We start from the raw sequence: 21,283 nt of genomic DNA on the forward strand, positions 1-21,283 counted from the left end.
TGTACCCAGATGTGTTCGACGGTTAGCAAACCCGCTCAATAGTACCCAATGAGATGAGTCTCGGTACCCTTGTAGGATCAACTTAAAGCAGAAGTAACGATGGGAAGTCCTAAGCCGAGGACGGCAAAGCCAGTGAGCACTGCAACCCTCCTCTCAGCTTTAATTTGAGCGTGAGAAAGCTGTCATGTTTAGTTGAGGTCAAGTACTAGACTATCAAATATTCCTGCAAGTTACGGCGGACGATCAAAGATATGCCCCGTAAACCAGTCTCTGACTGGGTGGGAATCTAGAATTAGCTTATCAAGGTAGATGGACCTTTCTCAATGCTTGAAGTACACTCTCATATCGCGTCTTCGCGCCTAAGCTACTATGTACAGTTGGATAAAATATGTATGCAGAAACAAGAATAGAAAAAGTTAAGAGGGAAAAAAGATCATGCAAATGGCCACTACAGCGAGCTCAAATGACTCACAGTAGAGGCCTTGCTCACGCGATGGCCATGGTTGGCCTTGTTGTCCGCCGCCAACGTCTGGGCGAACTTGCTGCGCTCGCGGATCTGCGGGCCCTTCCAGTAGAAGACATAGATGGGGATCACGACCAGACAGGACAGACAGGCCAGGATGGTGGTGGCGTACTCGACGTGGAATTTGTCGCCGATGTTGGTGTACATGGGGGTGGTGTACATGGCGGCGATACCGGCCAGCAGGTCCCGACAGAAGGCGTTGCCGCCCGTGGCCGAGGCCGAGTAGACACCGTAGGAGGCGACCATGTAGTCGACCGACGACAGGTAGATGGCGTAGTTGGCGATACCGACCATCGCCGAAAAGATCATGGAGACAATCCACGGCACCCCGTAGTCCTTGCCCAGCGAGGTCCACGCGAACCCGAACAACCCGATCGGCTCCAGGAGCGCCAGGTACAAGAGCCACTTCAGCCGGCGCTCGGGCGGTAGCGAGTCATCGCCTTGCGTCTTGCGGATGTGCTCGTCGCGCCAGAACCAGGGAAAGTACGAGAAGTACGCGATCACGTAGGCGACGTTGATCGGGATCACCGCCCACGCCTGGCCCAGCACTCCGAAGCCCCAGCCCTCCGAGTAGACGATCGAGAAGCCCTCCAAAAAGGTGAAGATGAGCGCATCCGAGAATCCGGACAACAGCGACAGACACAGGACGATCGGCTCACGCAGAAACATGTAGAACGGGCGTACCCAGATCTCTCCGGCTTCCTTGAGGGAGACCCGGGGCTTTTTCAGCTCGTTGGGCCCGTAGATGTTGGGGTCTTCTCCGGATTGGCGACGGCGCTTGGCTTCCCGGTCAATGAGAATGGTCGAACGACTCTCGGGCATGAAGAAGATGATGGCCTGGGTGGTGGCGCCAAAGATGAGCTGGATCCAGAAGAACCATTGCCAGTCCAAATCTGGCGTGTGATGGTCAGTCAGCATTTATTCAATACGGTAGAGTCTAGACATGTGTATGGATCACTTACAGCGCTCGATGGGGCCACCGATGACTCCGCCAATGCTAGTCCCAATGCAAGATGCCAGGACAATGAAAGCAAGGGGAAACTGTTGAGTTTCTGCCTCGTAAAGATCTGCAATCAAACCGAGGGTAACACTGCCACCGGCGGTTGAGATTCCTCCCTGCAAGTGATATCAGTATCGGTTCCTGAACATCGTATCTGAGGCAGTTGGACAGAGGTCAGATGCTTGAAACTTACCAGTCCACGAGCGACCAGAATAGTACCCCAATTCGGGGCTAACGCAGCGGGAATCTGCCAAATGTTGATGAGAAACATCGAGAGCTGCAAGATCGGCCACCGACCGAATTCCTCACTCCACGGCGCCCACAGCTCGCATCCAACAGAGTACGTGATCAGGTAAATCATTTGCCCGGTGCGAGCCTCCTGTTGGCCGATGCCGAAGGCTTTGGATAAAGGTTTCACGGCGTTAGGAAAGACCGAGGTGTTGAAGTTCATGGATACTTGTACAAAGGCGATAGCCGCAAGGTACATCCATTTCTTCCATCGAGGCCAGCAGTAGGCCAGTTTATCGTAGCAATCTTCTTCCTTTAGCTCTCGCTTCCCGTTCGAACGCAGCGATCCAGCCTCGTCTTCGGCGCCTCCATGCCAGGGCGGTACGATGCGATCCCCGCTATCCTGACTGTCGCTGCCCTTCTCATTTTCCGAAAAGCCACTGCTCGGAGACTGTGATTCGGCCCGGCTAAGGGGGTCGGCCATGATGTGAGTTGTCGATTGTGGTCTTTGAGACAAGATTGGTTCTGAGGAAATCTCAGCAGAACTTTCTCATGTCGCAGGGAGTTTGGGGTTAAAAAAGGAACCATGAACGTGGAGCGAGCGGGGCAGGGCAGGGGGAGGGCGGGGAAGAAAAAGTTTTTTAAAGGTCGTGGGACTTTCCTAAAAAAGATGAACCATGCTACGTAGATGCATCGTGTCATTAGGGTCATTGATGCACGCTCAACTATGCTGGCCTGTTGAAATGTTGTCATAGTTCGCCTCCTCGACCTCCAGTGGACGATTCCCGTTGGTGCCGATTGAGGGTCGGGACGGCCTCCACTTGGCGGTGCCGATCCACCTTCGGTCTCCGATCAACACAAACCACGGGCCCTTCACACGCACCTTGACTCGGCCTTGGACGGATTGCAAAGACAAGTCTATGTGGTAATAACGAGTAAATCTGCACTTCGATCATGACTGATTCACATAATTGAAATTGCTTGGGCGAGAGGAGAGGTAGCAGTCGAGCCAGGAAGTGTCTGTGGTTGTCACGAATCTTTTCCTGTTTTGTGGATGGTGTCATAGACACATGAGAGACACAGTAGCGTTGGACCGAGCTTCTGATGGAACTTTACCGCACTGGATATCTGATCGCGGACGAATGAAGACTTCGTGAGATCGTGACGGTCAGCAAGGGCCGACCCACTTGGAATGCTTATGATATCATGCTTGATCTTTCAACCCCAGCTCCCACTGAGCATTCTAAAATTCATTCTTTCCCTTGCATTTTCACTTTTCCGAAAACATTGGAATGGAGCCAAAAAGAACCAGACAGAGCTTGGTTGACAGGGAGAACCCGGTCGGTGACCACTGTCAGTTAAGATTATCAAGTCAACCACTTAGGGTTTTTTTTTTTCGCTCCTCACCAGCAAACAGAGCCGGGATCCGAAACCCGAACCGCAGTCAACATCTGATTCAATCATGGCAGTGACGTACATGCCTTGCATGGCTGCGGTCAAAAGTTTTCCTCCATCAGGCACTACTTCTGTGCTATGACGTTCTCCAGCTCCCCAGCAGCAGATTCGGTCGCAGTTTGCGGCTGTCGATAAGTGGATCGGCGGGTCTCGCGAATTTAGTGTCCCCTGGCGATCCACCCCTTGGTGGCGAGGCCAGAGTCTTCCATTCTGAATACATAGAAGATATATACACCACATGCTAAATTCTAGCCAGGAAATCATGAGAGACAGGTTTCGTTGACCGTCATCGCAGTTGAACGGTCATCACGTGACACATCACACAACGCTCTATATGTGCTCAGGCTTGGCTCGGTAGAGTGGAATTTATCCGAACATTTCCAACCTGAAGATTTGTCAGTAGATCAGCTCGATAAAGCTAAGAGCTGTGGAAATCTGTGATGCTGGGCGGAAACCGAATTTTTGTCGACTGGATGCTATTGCTAGCAGGCCGGAAGCTATAGGTACTGTACCTGCATGAAACGAAGAGATAGTATTCGATGCTAGAGGCACTTCGTCCGCTTGTGGCCACCCACATTCCGGGCTGCGAACTATAGTCACGTTTATGATATCAATTGACCTCCGGTCTTAGTAAAATGAATCAATTTAGAATGCGAACGCAAGACTTCTAAGAACAATGTGGGAATGATGCCCCGCGAAGTTGGTCCCAGACTTGTACCGCCACCATCAAACCGCGCATTGATCTTGTTTTCGCACGCAGGCCTCTGATAAAGGCTCCCGCACCGAGCCGGAGATGGCCTAGACCTTGACCGTCTGCCGGTGCGGGTCCCTGTGTCTTGCCCAGTAGCGACCCATAGAATTTGCGTGAGAAAATCCCCGTCATCGGTTCACACCCGCTGGCCTGTCCAAGTCGGCGTTGTTCATAGCAATTGATCGACGGCTCCAAGCAATCGAAAGTGAACAGTCGGTCAGATAGGGCTTATCACCTGCCTGTCGATAGGAGCTTCATATCTTGTCATTGTATTGAAAACAGTTAATAGCAGCAGCTCGTAGGTCTGCCGCGTAGCGCCGCGTAGTCTGTGGTCAAGCTGTGCTGTATTATGTCGCTGCGCAGATCCCACAGAGAGAAAGAGAGAGCCTCGTGATCTGGTAAGCCCTCGCGCCTAATGCAGTAAATCTGCCTCAGGCCTCAAGATTCTGCCTGGTGGGTCCGAGGAAAGAGAAAAGCTGATCAGGCTCCCAGCCGCCTCGTCGCCTAAGGCAGCCAAGATAACTGGATGATATATACATGTAAGGCGGACAGTACCCAACTCGTCAACCTGCTACCCCCAACATCAGAACCTTCGTGTCGATAGTAATGCGAGGGTAATTAGGTATCTCTACCGAGGGATCATTGTTTAGTCTCTCGGCTTCGAAGCCGGGGGCCGAATGCAATGTTGTACGTCAAGGGTCCAAACAGACTCGCAGAGCATGGGTATCCTCATACATCACAGGACTTTTTCCCTCGAGGTGCTGCAACAGGTTCGGCTTTTTGAAGAGCAGAGATACTATACACTAACTTCATAAATACAACAATTCCCATTCACCACGGAGACTTCTGCTCTGTGTCACAGTCGGCTCCGTGCATTTCAGAAACGTGATTTGAATGCTTCCGAGTATAAGTGACTAGCATCTTCTTCGAGAACAGATAAATCCTCATCGAGACGCACTAATCTCTTTCCAACTGCTAGACATTTTTTGAATGACCGTGTTTGCTTGTTCTATGTTCTTTCAGGTTATCTTTCCGATTGAATCCCTGCCCGCACCCGTTCTCTTGGCACACGAAAGATTTGGGCGAAGTGTGTAGACATTTAATGTGTCTTTTCATATCCGCTTTTCGTCTGAATGTGACTTTGCAATCGCCATTCCAGTTGCATCGGTAGATGTTGGCTCCTGTGGGACTTCTCACGTAGGGTCAGCTTGATATCACAAAGAGAGAAAGGAATCGGCAAGTGGCTGACGCACGTGGAATTATATTGAGTGATCGATGACTCGCTATGTTTCTTGGTGTAGAGTGTTTCTGAGGAATCTTCGGGCTCATGAGACCTGTTCTCGTTCCGGTGTCTCTGGGACTGCTGAATAATGTTGGCCTGATCGGTCGCCGTCGGCGTCTGGATATTGCTGTCATAGTTGGCCCCATGCGAGGCTGGGCATCCTAGCAGATTTTCTCTTGTCCCGCTCATATATTGTGGATGCTCTGGACGTCGATGGAGAGTGAGGAGCCGGGGATCGATTGTGTCCGGTCTATCCATGGCATTCTCGCTCGACGGCCCTCTATTCCATGTTTCAATGGTGGTTCCTGCATTGTTTGTGGTCTCATCAGAAGAACAAGGATCGCAGAGGGACGATACCGAGGACAGGGATGGCGAGCGGCTCATATCGAGGGGTAACAGTTTGTTTTGTATGGGGTTGAGTAAGAAGGAAAGAGAACAGTACCACTTCCAAATGCTGGAGACCAGGCAAGATATTGTCAGTCAGGCCTTCCTTTGACAAAGAATTATATGTTTTATTCCGAGATAAAGTATCAAATCTTGCTGTTCCCGCTTAAATAGAGAACGTGTAGGCTTGTAGGCGATTAAGAAAAAAAGAATACATACGCCAGGCATGCCGGTCCAATAGCTTTGACAGTAGGGCACAGTCCCTTTCCTAGCCTTTCGATTTTCTACTTGCAATAACGCCTTGTCTCTTACACCCCATACTTACAATTGCTACATCTCAATTTCTCTTCGACGAGTCTTCTTCAACATGCTAGCAAGGACAGGGATTTTTAGGGCGAGGCTGCCGACTCTCAACGTTTTGGTGGTCGTCGTAGTGACAATCAAGCTACGAGCTGCAGTGCAGGTACTATAGGGCGCTAGAGAGCCAGGGCGCTGGACTTGGTTCTTCCAGGCTTTTCGTGCAGATACCATTGACTTTTTCATGCGACCGTTGGCCTCTCTTCTACACCTTTCACTTCCGTTGGGGCTATTCTAAGAATGACTACTCATAGATGCTTGATAGGCAGCAATCGTTGGTTTCTTCCTTAGCCAGCACGGCTGTAGTGAAGACTACGATAGTTATGGCTTCCTGCCGTGGTGCCGGGGAACGGGACCGGATGAGGTCAATCCAGGTACCGTAACCTTAAAGCTCCCTCTCTGCAGGCTCTTCTGTGTGTTTTTTTTTTGCGCCAAAAATACCTTCGACTGAAAATGCCCTCTGTGGAAGTTGTGGCGTCTCATGTTGCTGTAGGATCTCCGTCCATCGCAAAGATTCCACAGTTCAGAATCCGCCTCGTCGGGTTAACCATTTGGTCCTGTCGGATCAAGAACTAATGTAGTGATATTGAGGCGGAAATAAGAATATACAGGTCAACAGCCATGGCATATGTGTTTGCCTACATGTCAATCGGACAAATGCTGATTGCATTTGAGTGCCGTCCTTCCCATCTAGCTTCAACTCCTGCGAACCTTGAACGCTGACCACATAATAAGCCCGAGGCCAATCCTGGCCCCATGATTGGCCTAGCCTGAAATTGCACTGGGCGCACAGCCTTATTCTTATTGGTAATGGAAACTGCCTAAAATTAGGTCCTGTTGATCATAATTTCCCTGTCATATGAGAGATAGCAACTCGAGAATATTTAAAAGACTGAACAGCCCTGGCGAGATATGGATGAATCTGGACTTAGAGTCCAACAACCCTTAAGCCCTCAAGGTTTTGACGAAGCGGTGTGACGCAATTTCTTTCGACTAATGATGCATGTGAGAGAAAGGAGGCTTCGAATTTGTTTTCAAATATCTCCTTAACTTTCCGAATTCCAATGGATCTAACTAACAATATCTATGTTTTCCAGCACCCCAGCGCACTTCCCGGAGGACTTTTTGCATGGAGACGCTTGAATAAATACTTGGCACTAAAAACTCTAAACCGGTCGATAACTAGGATGAGATTCTCGCTCAGGTGAAAGTCTATCAACAATCTGATAGACCCTTGCCCTGGGGATGACTCATTTCGTCCTCAGCCAAGCGTGCGACGGTTTTTCTCAGGTCAAGCTTACTCCAAGCAAGCTTCTCAAACACCTCAGTTCCGCATCCTATCAAGCGCGTACTGCAAGTTGCTGAATTGGGGTGGCTGGGCTCAAAATGGACAGCCCCGGCCCCCAATGATCCCTAATGTAGCCGATGCGGCATACAGCACCAGGAACACAAATTTTCACATCAAATCTCGAACGAATCAGTACCAAAAAAACCCACTTGCAGACCGCTTCGATCACGTGTCGCGCCCTGCGCAGCCTCTCGTAAGAGAGCCGCTATATTATCAAAGATGGCGTTTATTGCCCCTTTTTTTGGGGTGTTTTTTTTTTTTTGCTCCAAGTAACAAAAAGCCTAAATCCCCCACACAAGCTGTGGTGCAGTTCTGCTTGCACATACTTAGCCTTAAATATGAATCGGAGAATATCAGTTCATTGGTGAACTTGTAAGCGAAGGCGGAAGTGTTTCAAATCCAGGCAAAAGTTAGCGGTGGAAATCACTGCTACAAGTACTATACGAGTACATAACTACATAGAGGCTGCCGTAGGCTCCCACCCACCAACGTCGATCGCGGATTAGCAACTGGCGGGGCGGTTCGTCGGTGCGGTCCACCCTTCACTTGTGTATTTTCTCTCTTTCCTCTTTCCCCTCTTTTCTTATCATTCTCTTTCTTTTCTTTCTGAACCCTTAATCTTTCCCCTCTACTGGCAGTAACCAAGTAAGGAAGTTGGACCAATCGCCAATATGCCTTTCCCCGTACACCGCATTTTGTCACGTTATTCCGAAGGACTACATTCCCTTTTGGCTGACAGTGAGTATACGATGGAACAGGTTGGATTCATTCTGAAAAGGAACGAGGTGGATACAACATGTATCATGCATTGAACTAGTTCAGGTACGGTGTCAGAGGATGATACATCACTTACAGAGCCAAGGGTGCATTCGTGCTTGGCGGGCCGGGACATCTGATCCGGGACAAAAGGACCTGCCGCTCCCCACTTTCTGAAAATTACCGACCGTCGCAATTTCGTATATGGTAGCTACATGCATGAGCCGCCCATCATTACCTGTCCAACCTTCAAAGCTGCCCCCAACCCCCCCTCAAAGGGGAACTGGTCTCGAAACTCATGAAAAACTCAACACGCGGCTCGTGGTCGAGAACCTGCCCATGACAGCCACAGCCTTACATACAGACTGGCTCCACTTCCCACCAATTTCTCTGCCTCGAATAGCGCGAGGCAGCTCGGTTGGCGCGTGCGCCTATTTTGATTGCAGATAACGGAGTCTGGACCCAACAAAACTGTCCCAGTCAACACAGTCACCCCTTATCTCTTTCTTCGATCATTATCAGCAAGACTCTCTCGTATGAGCAGGACGTAGCTGAACCTCGAAGGTCGAAAGGTCTCTGGGGGCATTCAAGTCTTGCCCATCGTGGTTGGAACTATCATATGGAAGGGTGGGCCTGAATCCCCAGGGCGACCAAGCTATATTCGCAACCTTATCATTGTTTTCCCTGCGCCTATGTCCAAAAAGGACGAAGGCAGACCAGAAGGTACTTTGTTTCGCGCTTGGGGTGGGTCAGGTTTGTACTTTTGTTGATTCAGAGGGAGCAAAAGCACTCTTCTATGGGACCTTTGTTTGTTTGTCAGGCAAACCCTGGGGGTGTTGGTCGGCTGTGTAACGAGTCGGTCGGGTTGATGGGTCACATTCCCGTCCCCACTCAAACTGGAAGAAGGGTCGGGCCCACATAAACTTCAAGCGGGCGGCCGGTACCGACGGCCGGCACGGCACGCATTGACCACGGGCGTTCTAGCCCGTGGGTGGTTTCGGAGGAATCGAGTTCGGTGGAACCTGTACATACACTATATGCGAGCAGGTGGCGGTCATAACACATGGTCCACCTGGCAGAAGACATTAGTACCGTGCATATGAGCCATCAAGGGAAGTATACCGTCCGGTGTGTTTTGCAGCACATTTTGGCTTGTTTATCCGAGGCTTTCGTTTCTGCATCGCAGCTTCCTGAAATCAACTATTATGATAAGCGGAGTCCTGAACGCATCTTTGCCTTGAATCCTGACCCCTGTGAGAGACGAACTCCTCGGAATTAAGGTTCCGAAGATGTTGGGACGCATGCGGTACTTCTCTTCTTCCAAAATGACCCCTCCAAATAAAGCTTTGTCGCCCTTGCTCTTGTCGTACATCATACAGGCATTATCGCAAATCTAGGATCGCATTTGTAAACAATGGCCGGCCATGCAGCATCAAAAGAGAAAATCCGAGCATATTTAACGCTCCATGGATATTAGATGATCATGCAACAATTTTGATCCCGCTACCATGTCGCAGCCCGGTCGAACAACGCCTGAGAAATCCTCCAACAAACAGATGAGAAATAAGAACACAGTCGATAAGAGAACACAAGGCTCAGCCGTAGCAAAGAAAGGAAACCCCCACCCCTCCCCCAAAAAAGTCCTAGACCAAGGCAAGACATCAGCGATTGTTTCTAATCCCATGGACACGCATCATGTGTTCATTCAGGTTGTCCCTGCGATTGAACAATCTGCCGCATCTATCGATCTGGCAAATGTAAGACGCAGGCGATAGATGAAGGTGTCTGATGTGTCGCCACAGATCGGCTGGTCGATTGAAGGTGTCCTGCGCCATGCAACCTCTCCAGCCACAGCGGTATGCTAAAGTCGTCGATGGACTTCTTAGACGGTGTCAGCACTGTCGATGCGCGTAGATGGGACAGGAGAAGGGGGTACAGTACCTGCCACGACGTTGAGGGTTTCCTGGGCGACCGCCATTTCTCCCGCGAGGCATGGGCGATGATGCCTCGTCCTGGAGAGGGCGGCTTGAATTGGTTGTAGAAGAGGAAGGCTGACAGGGAAGGTTTCCCTCGGCGGTCGGGTGTGTTGTGTCATGATCGGTATTCATGAGGTTCTTGGGGCGCAGTGTACTTGTCGTGTCATTGTTCAGCTGGTCGAAATTCTGCATCGCAACGAAGGAATGAGATAAATTGTCATCACAAGTGGCAGCAGCATGGTAGAAGTGGTTGAATTCTGGATGCATCGACATGGGATTAACTGCATCCTGGGGCACGGCGTCAGGGGCCTGTAAAAAAGACGAGTCTTCCGGGATAGAGGTTTCGACAATGAGATCATGCCAGTTTATCATGTCTTCGAATTGAGAAGAAGGAGGAATACCAGGCCAGCCGTACGGAAGAGAAGAAGCATGAAACATGACCACGACGGCGAGCAAACAAGAGGTAGCGCAGGACTATGCCGCCGGCAATAAGAACCCAAGGAAGATCTGGTCGGTTGGATGCTTTGAGCACTTATGACTTTGTTCTGGTGCTCTCGATTATGGGCTCTCAATGCTCCTTTATATAATGAGAGTAAGGCACCTGGGGTCATTGGAAATGTTAAAGATAGAGAGATGCTTGGCGGGGGCTTTGGATGCCGTTCAACTAGCGTGCCAAGGCCGTATTTACATTACATACATCATGGATACAATACATGACAGCAGGGTTTGTGTGGTTGACGGAGGCTAACAGCTTCGTTCTGTACTAGTAAAACAGAGAGCTGCTTATTGGTATTTTGGATAGGGGGTCTGGCGGCACGATGGGGACGCTCTGCCACGCCCTGACTGGCTCTTAAGATCATGCACACCGCTGAGTTGTCGTGGGTGAGTTGTAAGGCAACTCAAGACGGAAATTGACGAACCAAGCCCTACTAAGTATCTGCGACGACCTCAGTGCGTTGCAGTTTCACCACAAATTGCGCGACGCACTGCACGCTGGGCGCTCCAGCTCAGGGCTGCAAAGGTGCAGTCAACCGGTTAGCGCCATCGGACACTAGTGGTCGGGCTGACGATTCTTCTACGATTCCAGACTTATACACCACCAGGTCTTCCTCCGAGGTCCCTCACCACACTTCTCTGATCTGCAGCCTGGCCAGGACAAGTCACCTGACTATCATGTGACTAGACTATCATTTATAGCCTCTACGCGAAGAGCTTGAACTACATCTTCATCATACAGGTCTTCATTATTCGATTTCACACGCTTGCATATACTGCGAACCTACATGATGAACCGTCGGAACAAAGACCGCTCTTCGCCCTATTTATTCTCCAGACAAGCAACACACCACCCACCGATTCACTCAATCAATGCCCTCAACTTCTGCGCCCACGTCTCCCTCGGCCGCGGCGGCCTCTCCGCCTCGAGAATCTCCTGCAAGCCCGACGTCAAATCCACCTCCGTGGGTTTCCAGGCCCACGGATCGCGACGAAAGACGAGACGATGACCGGAATACAGCAGCACGAAGGCGGGGATGCCGATGTAGGCGGTGAAGAAGTTACTGGCGGACCACTCGGCGGGAAAGAAGCAGGTGAAGCCGTTGATGAGCATGAGGAAGACGGAGCCGACGAGGCCGACCCACATACCGTAGGGCTGGAGGCGGGAGGCGTAGGGCTTCTCGACGCCCTGGGCCTTCACGGCTTTGTCGAACCGAAAGTACACGATGCTGCAGCAGGTCCAGGAGATGAAGCCGGAGGTGTTGGTGAAGTTGATGAGCCAGTTGAAGACGGTGTAGCTGCCGCTGCCGACGGCCATGTAGGCCAGCAGCGCGAAGAGCGCGGACACCCCGACCGCGCAGTACGGTACCCCCCACCGGTTGCAGGTCTTGAAGATGCTGGGCGCGTTGCCTGCCACCGCTAGCGAGTACAGCGACCGCGACGACATGTACAGGAACGAGTTGCCGGCTGACCATGCCGAGGTCAGGATCGCCGCGTTGACGATGCTGTCTAGCACTGGGATGCCCGCGTTGGAGATCGCGACCACCCACGGCGAGGAGCTGGCGTCTGTGCCTGTTCCGTTGATTAGCTGCGGTGCGTTGGACGAGCAGATCACCCCAATCGCGAGCGCGCCCAGGATGTAGAAGATGACCAGCCGGTAGATGTAGCGCCGCGCCGCTTTCGGGAGGTTGCGCCGCGGTGACTCCATTTCTCCGCCACTGATCACGATCAGCTCCGGCGCGAAGATGAAGGCGATCGCCGATTTGACCACGCACTGCAGCAGTCCGACGAACCGGCCCGCGTCCCCGTCCGCGAGGTAGGTGTTCATCACGCCGGGGTCTTTCCAGTAGTGGAAGCCCAGTCGCTGACGGTTAGGACCACCGCCCCAAAAGAGGATGAAGGCCAGTAGCAAAAGTCCCACTAACGTGATGATCTTGATACCTGCGAACCAGAACTCTGTTTCGCCGTAGAAACGCACCGGGAGGAAGTTCAACACCACGATCACGGCCAGCATGATCGTGATCCAGACTGCGAGATTGACATCCGGATGCCAGTAATCGATGACCATGGACGCGGCGACGATCTCGTAGGGCACGAGGATTCCCAGACTATACCAGTATAGATATCCCATGGCAAAACCCAGACTGCGCGACACGTAGCGCACGGAGTGATGGGCCATTGTTGCACCGTGCGTCGGCAAATAAGCTCCGACTTCACCGAGACCGGTAACGAGAGCGTAGACAAGACCCGAGATGAAGATGTATCCAAGCAACAGCGACAAGGGACCTCCGATGTGCAGCGCTTGACCCGAGCCGACGAATAGACCGGTGCCGATCGTGCCGCCTACCAGTCAGCACAAGGTTAGCAGATGTCCCCAGTCGAGTCGACCTTTTTCAGAGCCACGAACCTAAAGCCATCAGCTGAACATGACGACTCTTGAGGCCACGCTGAGTGGGCTTGTAGCGCTCATCGAACAATTCGCGCTCGATCATGGTCCCCGGCTTGACATCCATGGTCGCAACGTCGGGGTCTGCATGCGAGGGGGCCGCCCTCGAGGGCTTTTCAACTGTGGCCATGATAACGGCTAACACGTTGCAAGTTCAACCAGAAGAAGGCAGGAACGACAGTTATAAGGATGACTGGAGGGATATCCGGAGAACGCGCATCTGGTGTGACGAAGAAATCACGTCGTGCGACCACTCCGATTATAAGCGAAAGATCGAAAGTTTCTCCGACCAGCGAATTGAGCCGTCAGCCAAGAGACGGCAGCAAGTACACTTTACCCCCGCAGTCCGACGTGTGAGACGAGCCGATAAGAAGATGCGGGGGAAGCCCAATCGATGGCTGCGAGGGCTTGTGAGAGGCGCGCCACAATCATCACACTAGCCCGCTTCAGGTCGCTTATCCTCAGGGAACCCTCGGTGAGACCAACGGTAACGGGGGTCAGAGCACAGCACCAGCCATAACCGAAGCAACTTCCCTGTCCTGGCTTCTGGAAGTTTGTATCTATCCCTGTCGCTTAACTGGACATATCCAATCCGCTTCCCAGGTCTCCTCTCTCCCCCCGGCCCGTCCGCCTACCTGGGCTAGGTAGCCTGTAGATGCAAGCGGCACATCTTATCTGCTCCCAGCGGTCTCCAGGGTCTAAGTACCCCTGAACCAGTGGCTGGACGTTAGAAAAGCCACTTCACCGGTCCGACGACCGGGCCGGTAATAGATCTTGAATGCTTGGAGTCTTTGCCTGAGCGCGATCATTAAGCGAAGTAACAACATCTTGGCTGGATCCGTGTAGTGAACGTCGGCAAATTGCTAACTCCAGTTGAATCAGATTCTGTTGTGAATGTCAGAGACTCAGCCAATGCACAGAATCATTGGCTAACCACAAGGCATTACTCGATAAGCCACAAAAATGCATCGTCAATTCATGGGTATTCATTATTCTTAACTGAAAAGCCGCTCAGAATGGCAGACAAGAAACCAAACGCATCATGCGAGGGGAGCGCCAATAACTCAACTCTGCCCCAAATAGGTTAGGAGTCTCGACCCCATCCCCCAATGCGATCCCAAGACATCATAACCACGCGCCGTTCACTCCCTTCCGTCCCCAACTGCCGTAGCAGGTCCATTTCTTGTGATGAAAGCACCTCGCCATTGATTCGCCGCTCCCACGCCGCCTGCGTGACAATCGGGGCCAGCTCCTTCGCAATCGCAGCCTCATCGCGATGGCATGCATAGATCGTCTGCGATTCTCGGACGCCAGAGAAGTACCACACGGTGCGGACGACGTCGTAGCGGTGCTCGAGGAACCAAATGATCGGCCAGGTGACGATCCACAGCTGCAGGATAATGCAGGCCCAGTACGCGAACGAGTTGTTGCGCAGCTGATTGATCCAGTGCGGCGAGTAGACCGTCAGATCCTTGTTGGCCACGGCAATAGAGATGTCAATATTGCCCTGATAGTTAAGATTGCGGAGGTGGGAGCTGAGCAGGGAGCGGAGGGTCGCCACATCGAACCCAACAATGCTCCTGGTGAATCGGAACCTATAACCACCAAGCGCTTATATTAACACGAGGCGAAACGCCACGAAGAGGAACCAGAGGAGCAAACATACGACTTGACCGGGCCGGGATCCAGACAGAACCGGTCACACCAGCCCATCAACCCAGGCTCCTCGCCATCCTCCGCGACCAGCCCAACGAGCTCACCCTCCGACGCACCTTCCACATGAGCGGCGTGTGATCTTGATCGGCGAGTGTGGCCCGCCCACGTATCCGACCGGCAGCGACCCCCGCGATACGCCTCCTGGCCGTCGCCGTCGCGGACAACACTGCACACCCGCCAGCCGTCACGATCCTCGTGCGTGTCGACTTCGTCTGGGTAATCGGGGACCGCGTCGGAGTCGCGTACCATGTAGTTCGAGAGGTTGATCTTAAAATAGAAGTCGAAGACAGTCTCGTTGCGCGTGCGCTTGTTGTGATGGTTGTTGTCGTAGCTGTCGCTTTCCTCGTGGGTCTCCTGGTGAGTGCCGCGGATGGTCAGCACCGGTCGCGGCGGCGTCCGGGCTTGGCGCACGATCAGCGCGTGCAGTGCCGAAGCGTCTTCGCTGAGAACAGGGTCCATCATGACGGTGCGATTGTCCGCCGCGTCGGAGCTGGTTCGATCGGAGCTGGTTCCAGGGATACTAGGAGGGGAGGAGTCGGTGCGTGGTGAAGACGTGGCAAGAAGCGGGGGTTGAGGGGCAGCTGGTCCAGCTGCGATGGTTTCTTCGTACGAGGGAGGGTCGGTGGGATGGCCCATGGTGACTATCTAGGTTGTGGGATGCTATTTAGGTATTGAAAAGAAAACAGCCAGCAACTTACGTCTAATTGTTGTGGAAGAGAACAGATTGTTTCAAGCGATGTGTTTAGTTGAGGAAGAAGCGGTGCGACGAGGCTGAGCGGCGGCAATTCAGCCTTGGCGCTTCCGCCCGCCTGCCTATAAATAACTGGATCCCCCAGGCACCCATCTTTTTTTACAAGCACCCTATGCGATGGCTAACCACACTATGATCGACATCATCACATCGCACCATCAACTATCCACCCAGCCATTCAACCCACCACGTATACCAGACAAAATACTCTAGTTATACTTCGCCTTGATCGCCGCCACATGATCCGTCACCAGACACTTGAAGTCGCTCGTGCCATAATAGAACGTGTTCCCATCGTTGGGCGACTGGCCCCAGCTGAGAGTGGTGCCGTATTGCCAGTACAGATCCCCGGAGTTGCCCGTTGCGTTTCCGGCTGTCTGCTGCCAGGGGCTCTCAACGGCGCAGTGATTCGAAGTCACTCCATACTCTTCCAACAGGCATGGCTTACCAGCAGCCTTGCATGCTGCGGCGTGAGCCTTGATCCAGCCATTGCCCCAGTCGTAGGACGTGCCCCCTACGATCGGAGTTAGCATCAGAGTTCCTACATGCAACATTTTGGCTGAACTTACAGCTGTCTGGGTATAGGTGCAGAGTGCCAAAGTCGATGGTCGAGATGCCCAGGTTCTTAGTGAAGTTGAGCCCCTCGCCGTAGGTGTAGGGGTAACTGCCATCGGAGTCGGTGTCGAGACCGAAGCCCTCTAATGTTTACTTATTAGCTTGTCAATCTAGGTATGTCGATACAATGGGGAAGCGTACCATCTCCACTGGTGACCATGTGCTTGGAGTCGAGCGACTTGATATACTTCGAGGTGGTGGAGATCCAGTTGTACAGCACGGAGGTGTCGCAGCCGTTGCAGCGGGGCTCGTTGGCCAACTCCCACGCGAAGATCGCAGATGAGGTGCTGTAGCGCGACACGACCGCCTTGATGTACGCCTTGTAGGCCGATTGGATCGCGGTGTTGCTATAAAAATCGGTCTTGGCGGAGGCTCCGTAGCCCTTGACGTAGGCGTTCATGCCGCCATAATCGTCCCACTCGTTGACAAAGTTGATGATCAGCTTGATGCCGTACTTCTCGGCGGAAGTGACCACGTAATCGAGACGCTGGAGACCGTCGGTGCCGGTGTTGATGGTGGATTTGCTGTTCTCGTGGAGCTGGAACCACACCGTGCCGTCGGCGGGCTTGGTATTGACGTCGTTGAATCCCCAAACACGCAGGATCTTAAGGTCCGACTCCTTCAGCTGGCTCATGACCAGGTCGACGTCGTCGTTGTTCGTCAAGAACCCGATCCAGTACGAGTTGGTGCCGGCAAAGTAGCCGGTCTTGCCGTCGATCTTGAACTGCAGGCCGGAGGTGCTGGGGAAGGCAGTCGATGCGGCACTTTCCGTAACGGCAGGAAGAGCAGTAGCCAGCGCCAGGCTGGCCAGACTGAGGATCATGCGCGAGAGCTTCATCTTGATGGTGTAGTCGAGTACCCGACTCTGCTTGTCATGCTGTCATACGTCTCCGCCGAGCTGCCATCTTTATAAACCACGAGGTGGACAAATTCGATCGGGCCATCCTCCGTTCTGAAATGAGACGCTCCTTGAGGACCGAAGAGGATCTGTTTCGTAAACGTAAGGTTGTCTTAGTCGCTATCCGCATCGAGAACGGAGGGACGGTGATCGCCAGCGCAGTTAATCAATCTGGCTCTGCTGGTGTTTTGTCCGTGCTGGTTTGGGAATGGTGGATCGAGCCATGTTTCGCATGCCGTGAATGGTGGAGGCCGCCCGATTTTAGCCGCGGCGGACTCTACGTTTATTCTTTGGACTGACATACACGCATGCATGAGTTCCGGGGAAAATGATTGAGCTATCGAGCGATTGCGGGGTTGAGAAAGTTAGCTGCATGGACGGTCGGCCGGCCCGTATGCCGTGCGAAAATTGTTGTCTGCTTCAGGCTCTTTCGGACATGCCGTGAAGTGGAATGTTTCTGGGGATGGTGGTGGGGCTTCAGCTTCATCTTCCACGTCAAACCCAAAACAATCTTGGCAGGTCGGCACTTGTTCGAACCTTGACCGCCGTTTCGCAGTGACACTGAGCTTATTATCTACTCGCAATGATATTCATGACTTAAAATGTTTCTCATATGTTGTATACAACCCTGGGGTTTGCGATCATTTCCGACGGAGACAGCCCGTAGCCCAGGGACATGATGCTATAGTAGCATGCCGGGCGAGCTCGGCGATCTGGACCCTTTTGAGAGAAGTTCCAGAGAAGAAGGAGAGGTTGGTGCTTGGGATGACGCGTTTGAGAGCGATTGGAAGCCATAAAGATTCGTAAGTAACATCGTAGTCAGCCTAGTCGTTGGATGTTGTGATGATCTCAGCTGTGAGGGATGTTCATATCGTAGATCTTGCTGGCGGGAGCTAGAGCCACTGTGCCCAGCTAGTGTCCTGCGCCGTGCGTCTTGACAGATCACTCTCGGAAAGCTTCCACACGGCTCCGCCGCCCTGGCTGTGACCTACACTCATTCATTCGGAGGTGAAGGTGTTCAGAAATGCTCTGCGAGCGGCGATCATGGCGTAGTAAAGGTCATGCGCATGCGCAGGAAATGAGAGGTACTTGTGGAGGGTAGCATTGTTTCCGAGACCGGCGTAGTCGGGGACGACAATAGATAACCATTCTCGACCAGGAGGCTCCAAGTAGAATAGTCATAGAGATCTGCAGTGGTTGTAGGAGGATAGCCGGCTAAGACACCGATGGTACCGTGCGCCTAAGCGATCACGGGGAACTTCGCGTCGGACCGGAAGGGGGTATATGGCATCCCAATGAATCCCTTCGCTTGAAAGAGATTTTGACATGTTGTATCACACCCTAACTCAGTCAAATTGGCTGTGGATACATTGAGGTTGGCTTCTGCAGATGCCGCTACCACAGAGCAGCCTGCGAGCGCGAGAAAGATAGTAGTTGGAAACATGGGGAATCCAGAGATACAACACAAAAGCGGATACAACGAAGCTTTGAAAGTGATAAAGAATGAGAGACTCTTGAGAGCTATTGCAGCCCTGGAGTGACTATTTATGATCCATTATCTTATCTTCCATCTGAAATAGCTCGGGATGAGCCTTGTGAGTATATTCTAAATTGTTTGCTTATCTACCCCACAACGCGGGGGTGCGATCAGCGCTAGGCTGTGTTTGGAGATATTGCTGCGACGGCGAGGACTCTCTCCACGATTTGCAGCGTCTTTGATGATCACTGGTACTCATCTCTATCTCTGATAGCCTCAAAAGGGTACTTCACTTGCCGCTCGCACCTCACTATCTGGTTTGACTTTTACCTAGCAATGTGACTTACAATGTGAAAAACGACCAATGAAATGAAATATCAATTACCGGTATCAGGGCTCTTCCAATCATCATATAAAACCTGATCAACTTGCAAAGTCAGTATCAATGCATTATCTACAAGCTTTACAATAGCCATACTTCCTGCAAGAGGTATCCGCTTCTTCTTGGCAGATATATGCCTCAGGCTGCGACCCTAGGCATCTAACCCCTATCGCCACCACTCATCTCTACCATCCGTTATGATTCATTATGTACATTTTATGACATGTCATTGTGGAGAGTGGCTGTGGCAGGATTTTACTGTGCTCCGAAGCTTCCATCTTTTTTCTCTGAAGCCCGTTCGAATGCTCTTGCCAAGTACGTCCAAAGCTATCTCAGCCGATCTCACGCGACAATATATATTTGGCATAGTCGAGCCCCCATGACACCCCGGGATGGCACTCCAGATCATCAGAATTTTACCGAAAGTGTTACAAGACGAGACAGACAGATCCGCTCTGTACAGGTGTAGCATACAGGGTTTGAACAACGGCAGATGCCATTCGTGGTAGGATAACAAACGATATGGTCATTCTAACTGCAAATTACATTCGATACAGCCAATACTTGTCGGTAGTCCTAATGCGAGAGCGAATAAAGCATTCTATTGTAAATCAGATGACCTGGCAATGCTTCTCTTCTAGCGAAGCTGTTAGAATGAGCTGGATGTACTGCCAATCTCTGTAAGCGTGTGCAGGACTGGAAGCTACACCTATGAACCCGAGGGCCAAGCCATTTGAAGGATACACTAATCATTCCGGAGACATTTGCAAGGCATGGAAGATAAATAGTATGATTATCCCGACGGAGTTCGGGGACTTTCTGTCGTTTTCGACCAATAGTGGTACAAAGATGCCGGCCAACTGCTACACTCTAGTGGCACGGGGTCACCCTAGGACCGGTTGTAAAAGAGAGTAGGTGAATTGCATGATGCAGTGAGACAAATCATGTTAGTCTATGTCAAAGATCACAAATCAAGGTTTTCCCTTTTGACCATGTGAGACCAGCCGAGACTGGGTCCAGACTACGTAGCAGATGTTATCTAAGTGTCGTCACCAAGGGTTCGGCGTCAAGCCACGCTTTCGGCAGCGCGTCCGAGCATGAACCGGTACTGAAGAATTCTCAGATGCTCGGGGTACCGTTTATCTGACAGATCGGGAACTGGGCAATATGATTATGGCGTATTGGATCAGTGTTCGGCAAGTTGGTGGTTTGGGCAAGCAGGCGTCTTCGGCACTCGGAAAAAGATTTCTGAGGCGTTGTGCGATGTGGGGTTTGACTTTTTCCGGGGCTGCGATTATGGCGCTATGGTGTCCCGTAGTTCGTATGGGGAAGTATGAGAATTTGACGGGACCACCATGGCAACGGCGACTGTGATTCGAACATAATGAAGCAGTCAAAGGGGCAGTGACTATTTGCCATCACACATCCACTTGAGAAAGGCCATGGCAATGGTACGATTGCCCGACCGATTGACCTTGAACCTTGTAGGCTTTGCTAATCCGATCTGACCAGCAGCCAGTCACTCAGCACAAATCTTCCAAGTTCCATGGAGACTTGACAGTAATGCATCCGGCCATGTCATTTTCGCGGCAAAATCCTTGGTGGCAATGAATACAGAGTCTGTGGTTCGGTCGAGAACAACAACCTCCGGTCCATGATCTCGCCCTCATCGCTACCAGCAGTCAGGCTTCCAGAAGCAACGCCTTCTAGGTAAGTTCCACGGCAACCGCTTAGTAATTGGAGTAATACGTCATCAGCAGCCCTAAGCGAGCACGTGCACAGCCGACAGCCCTTGCCCTAGTTGAGGATGACAGTTTATCCGGATTCGAGGAGTTCTTCACGAGAGCTGAGATTCAGGGGTCGCTGTCACCGATCCCAATCTCTAGCTTCAAGATGATCAGTGGAACCGGCAAACAATAGTCAGGAACCAGCACCACCCTGAATCCCATCCCACATGGGAAACAACCGTCAACCGTTGATCCTCAACATGGTCGAGAACCGATAGAGATTGTGGACAGTGCATGGGAATAGCATCAGGGATTCATGATATCATGCGGCAGTAGCAAGCCATCGTCGTCATCGTGCGGGAAGGATCAGAACCTGGCCGTGACGAGTTTCAGACCAAGGCAGCCACGAAGCTTGGTGGAGGATTCGAGAGCCAACCACACTGAATCAGTCCACCCCATTGACGCTACTCATCATCCTCGGCTCGGTCGGGATGCCAGTCAGCTGGACATTGCCAGCAATTTCTCGTGCTGATGGCGACCCCCGTCATGCCGACCACCGGGGCCGAACGGTGCTTTCGGTCGGCTTAGCGAACAAGTTACTGTGGTTGGGTCGGTTTGTTATTGAGCATGGTTTAGTAGTAGAGTAGAAATGGTGGTAACAATTAAGCGACCGGGAATAGCTTCGTGCACGCTCTGTAGACACGCACTATCAAGTT

At 52.0% G+C, this 21,283-nt stretch overlaps 4 protein-coding genes across 4 annotated transcripts; all 4 read right to left on the reverse strand.

The window, feature by feature from the left end:
* Positions 1–364: 364 nt before the first annotated feature.
* BO97DRAFT_366936 (sugar transporter) lies at positions 365–2,349 on the reverse strand. Its single transcript, XM_025692634.1, has 3 exons — positions 1,717–2,349; positions 1,486–1,639; positions 365–1,416 (listed from the first exon to the last, which is right to left on the reverse strand). Exons 1-3 carry the CDS (start codon positions 2,233–2,235, stop codon positions 449–451), a joined length of 1,641 nt encoding a protein of 546 aa, XP_025552566.1. The 5' UTR covers positions 2,236–2,349; the 3' UTR covers positions 365–448.
* An 8,982-nt stretch (positions 2,350–11,331) lies between these two features.
* On the reverse strand, positions 11,332–13,351 carry BO97DRAFT_388530 (proline permease PrnB). The gene is made up of 2 exons (XM_025693661.1): positions 12,963–13,351; positions 11,332–12,898 (listed from the first exon to the last, which is right to left on the reverse strand). Exons 1-2 carry the CDS (start codon positions 13,129–13,131, stop codon positions 11,418–11,420), a joined length of 1,650 nt encoding a protein of 549 aa, XP_025552567.1. The 5' UTR covers positions 13,132–13,351; the 3' UTR covers positions 11,332–11,417.
* Positions 13,352–13,832: 481 nt separating this feature from the next.
* BO97DRAFT_366944 (uncharacterized protein) lies at positions 13,833–15,344 on the reverse strand. The gene is made up of 3 exons (XM_025692635.1): positions 14,946–15,344; positions 14,668–14,909; positions 13,833–14,596 (listed from the first exon to the last, which is right to left on the reverse strand). Exons 1-3 carry the CDS (start codon positions 15,177–15,179, stop codon positions 14,086–14,088), a joined length of 987 nt encoding a protein of 328 aa, XP_025552568.1. The 5' UTR covers positions 15,180–15,344; the 3' UTR covers positions 13,833–14,085.
* Positions 15,345–15,542: 198 nt separating this feature from the next.
* Positions 15,543–16,921, reverse strand: BO97DRAFT_469750 (glycoside hydrolase 5 family protein; the record flags this gene model as incomplete). Its single annotated transcript, XM_025699868.1, has 3 exons — positions 15,543–15,982; positions 16,038–16,166; positions 16,225–16,921. The coding sequence occupies 3 exons, from the start codon at positions 16,919–16,921 to the stop codon at positions 15,678–15,680; spliced, it is 1,131 nt and encodes a 376-aa protein (XP_025552569.1). The 3' UTR covers positions 15,543–15,677.
* Between the last annotated feature and the right edge of the window lie 4,362 nt (positions 16,922–21,283).

The sequence above is a fragment of the Aspergillus homomorphus genome, assembly GCF_003184865.1.
Source record: "Aspergillus homomorphus CBS 101889 unplaced genomic scaffold BO97scaffold_13, whole genome shotgun sequence".
Classification (NCBI taxonomy): Eukaryota; Fungi; Ascomycota; class Eurotiomycetes; order Eurotiales; family Aspergillaceae; genus Aspergillus; species Aspergillus homomorphus.

Coding starts and splice junctions, on each gene's coding strand:
- BO97DRAFT_366936 (XM_025692634.1), bottom strand. CDS start 2,235: ATGGCCGACCCCCTTAGCCGGGCCGAATCACAGTCTCCGAGCAGTGGC. Junction 1,640..1,716: donor TTCTGGTCGCTCGTGGACTG/GTAAGTTTCAAG, acceptor TATCACTTGCAG/GGAGGAATCTCAACCGCCGG. Junction 1,417..1,485: donor CGGTGGCCCCATCGAGCGCT/GTAAGTGATCCA, acceptor ATCACACGCCAG/ATTTGGACTGGCAATGGTTC.
- BO97DRAFT_366944 (XM_025692635.1), bottom strand. CDS start 15,179: ATGATGGACCCTGTTCTCAGCGAAGACGCTTCGGCACTGCACGCGCTG. Junction 14,910..14,945: donor TGGTACGCGACTCCGACGCG/GTCCCCGATTAC, acceptor GACACGCACGAG/GATCGTGACGGCTGGCGGGT. Junction 14,597..14,667: donor GATCCCGGCCCGGTCAAGTC/GTATGTTTGCTC, acceptor TGGTGGTTATAG/GTTCCGATTCACCAGGAGCA.
- BO97DRAFT_388530 (XM_025693661.1), bottom strand. CDS start 13,131: ATGGCCACAGTTGAAAAGCCCTCGAGGGCGGCCCCCTCGCATGCAGAC. Junction 12,899..12,962: donor TGTTCAGCTGATGGCTTTAG/GTTCGTGGCTCT, acceptor GCTGACTGGTAG/GCGGCACGATCGGCACCGGT.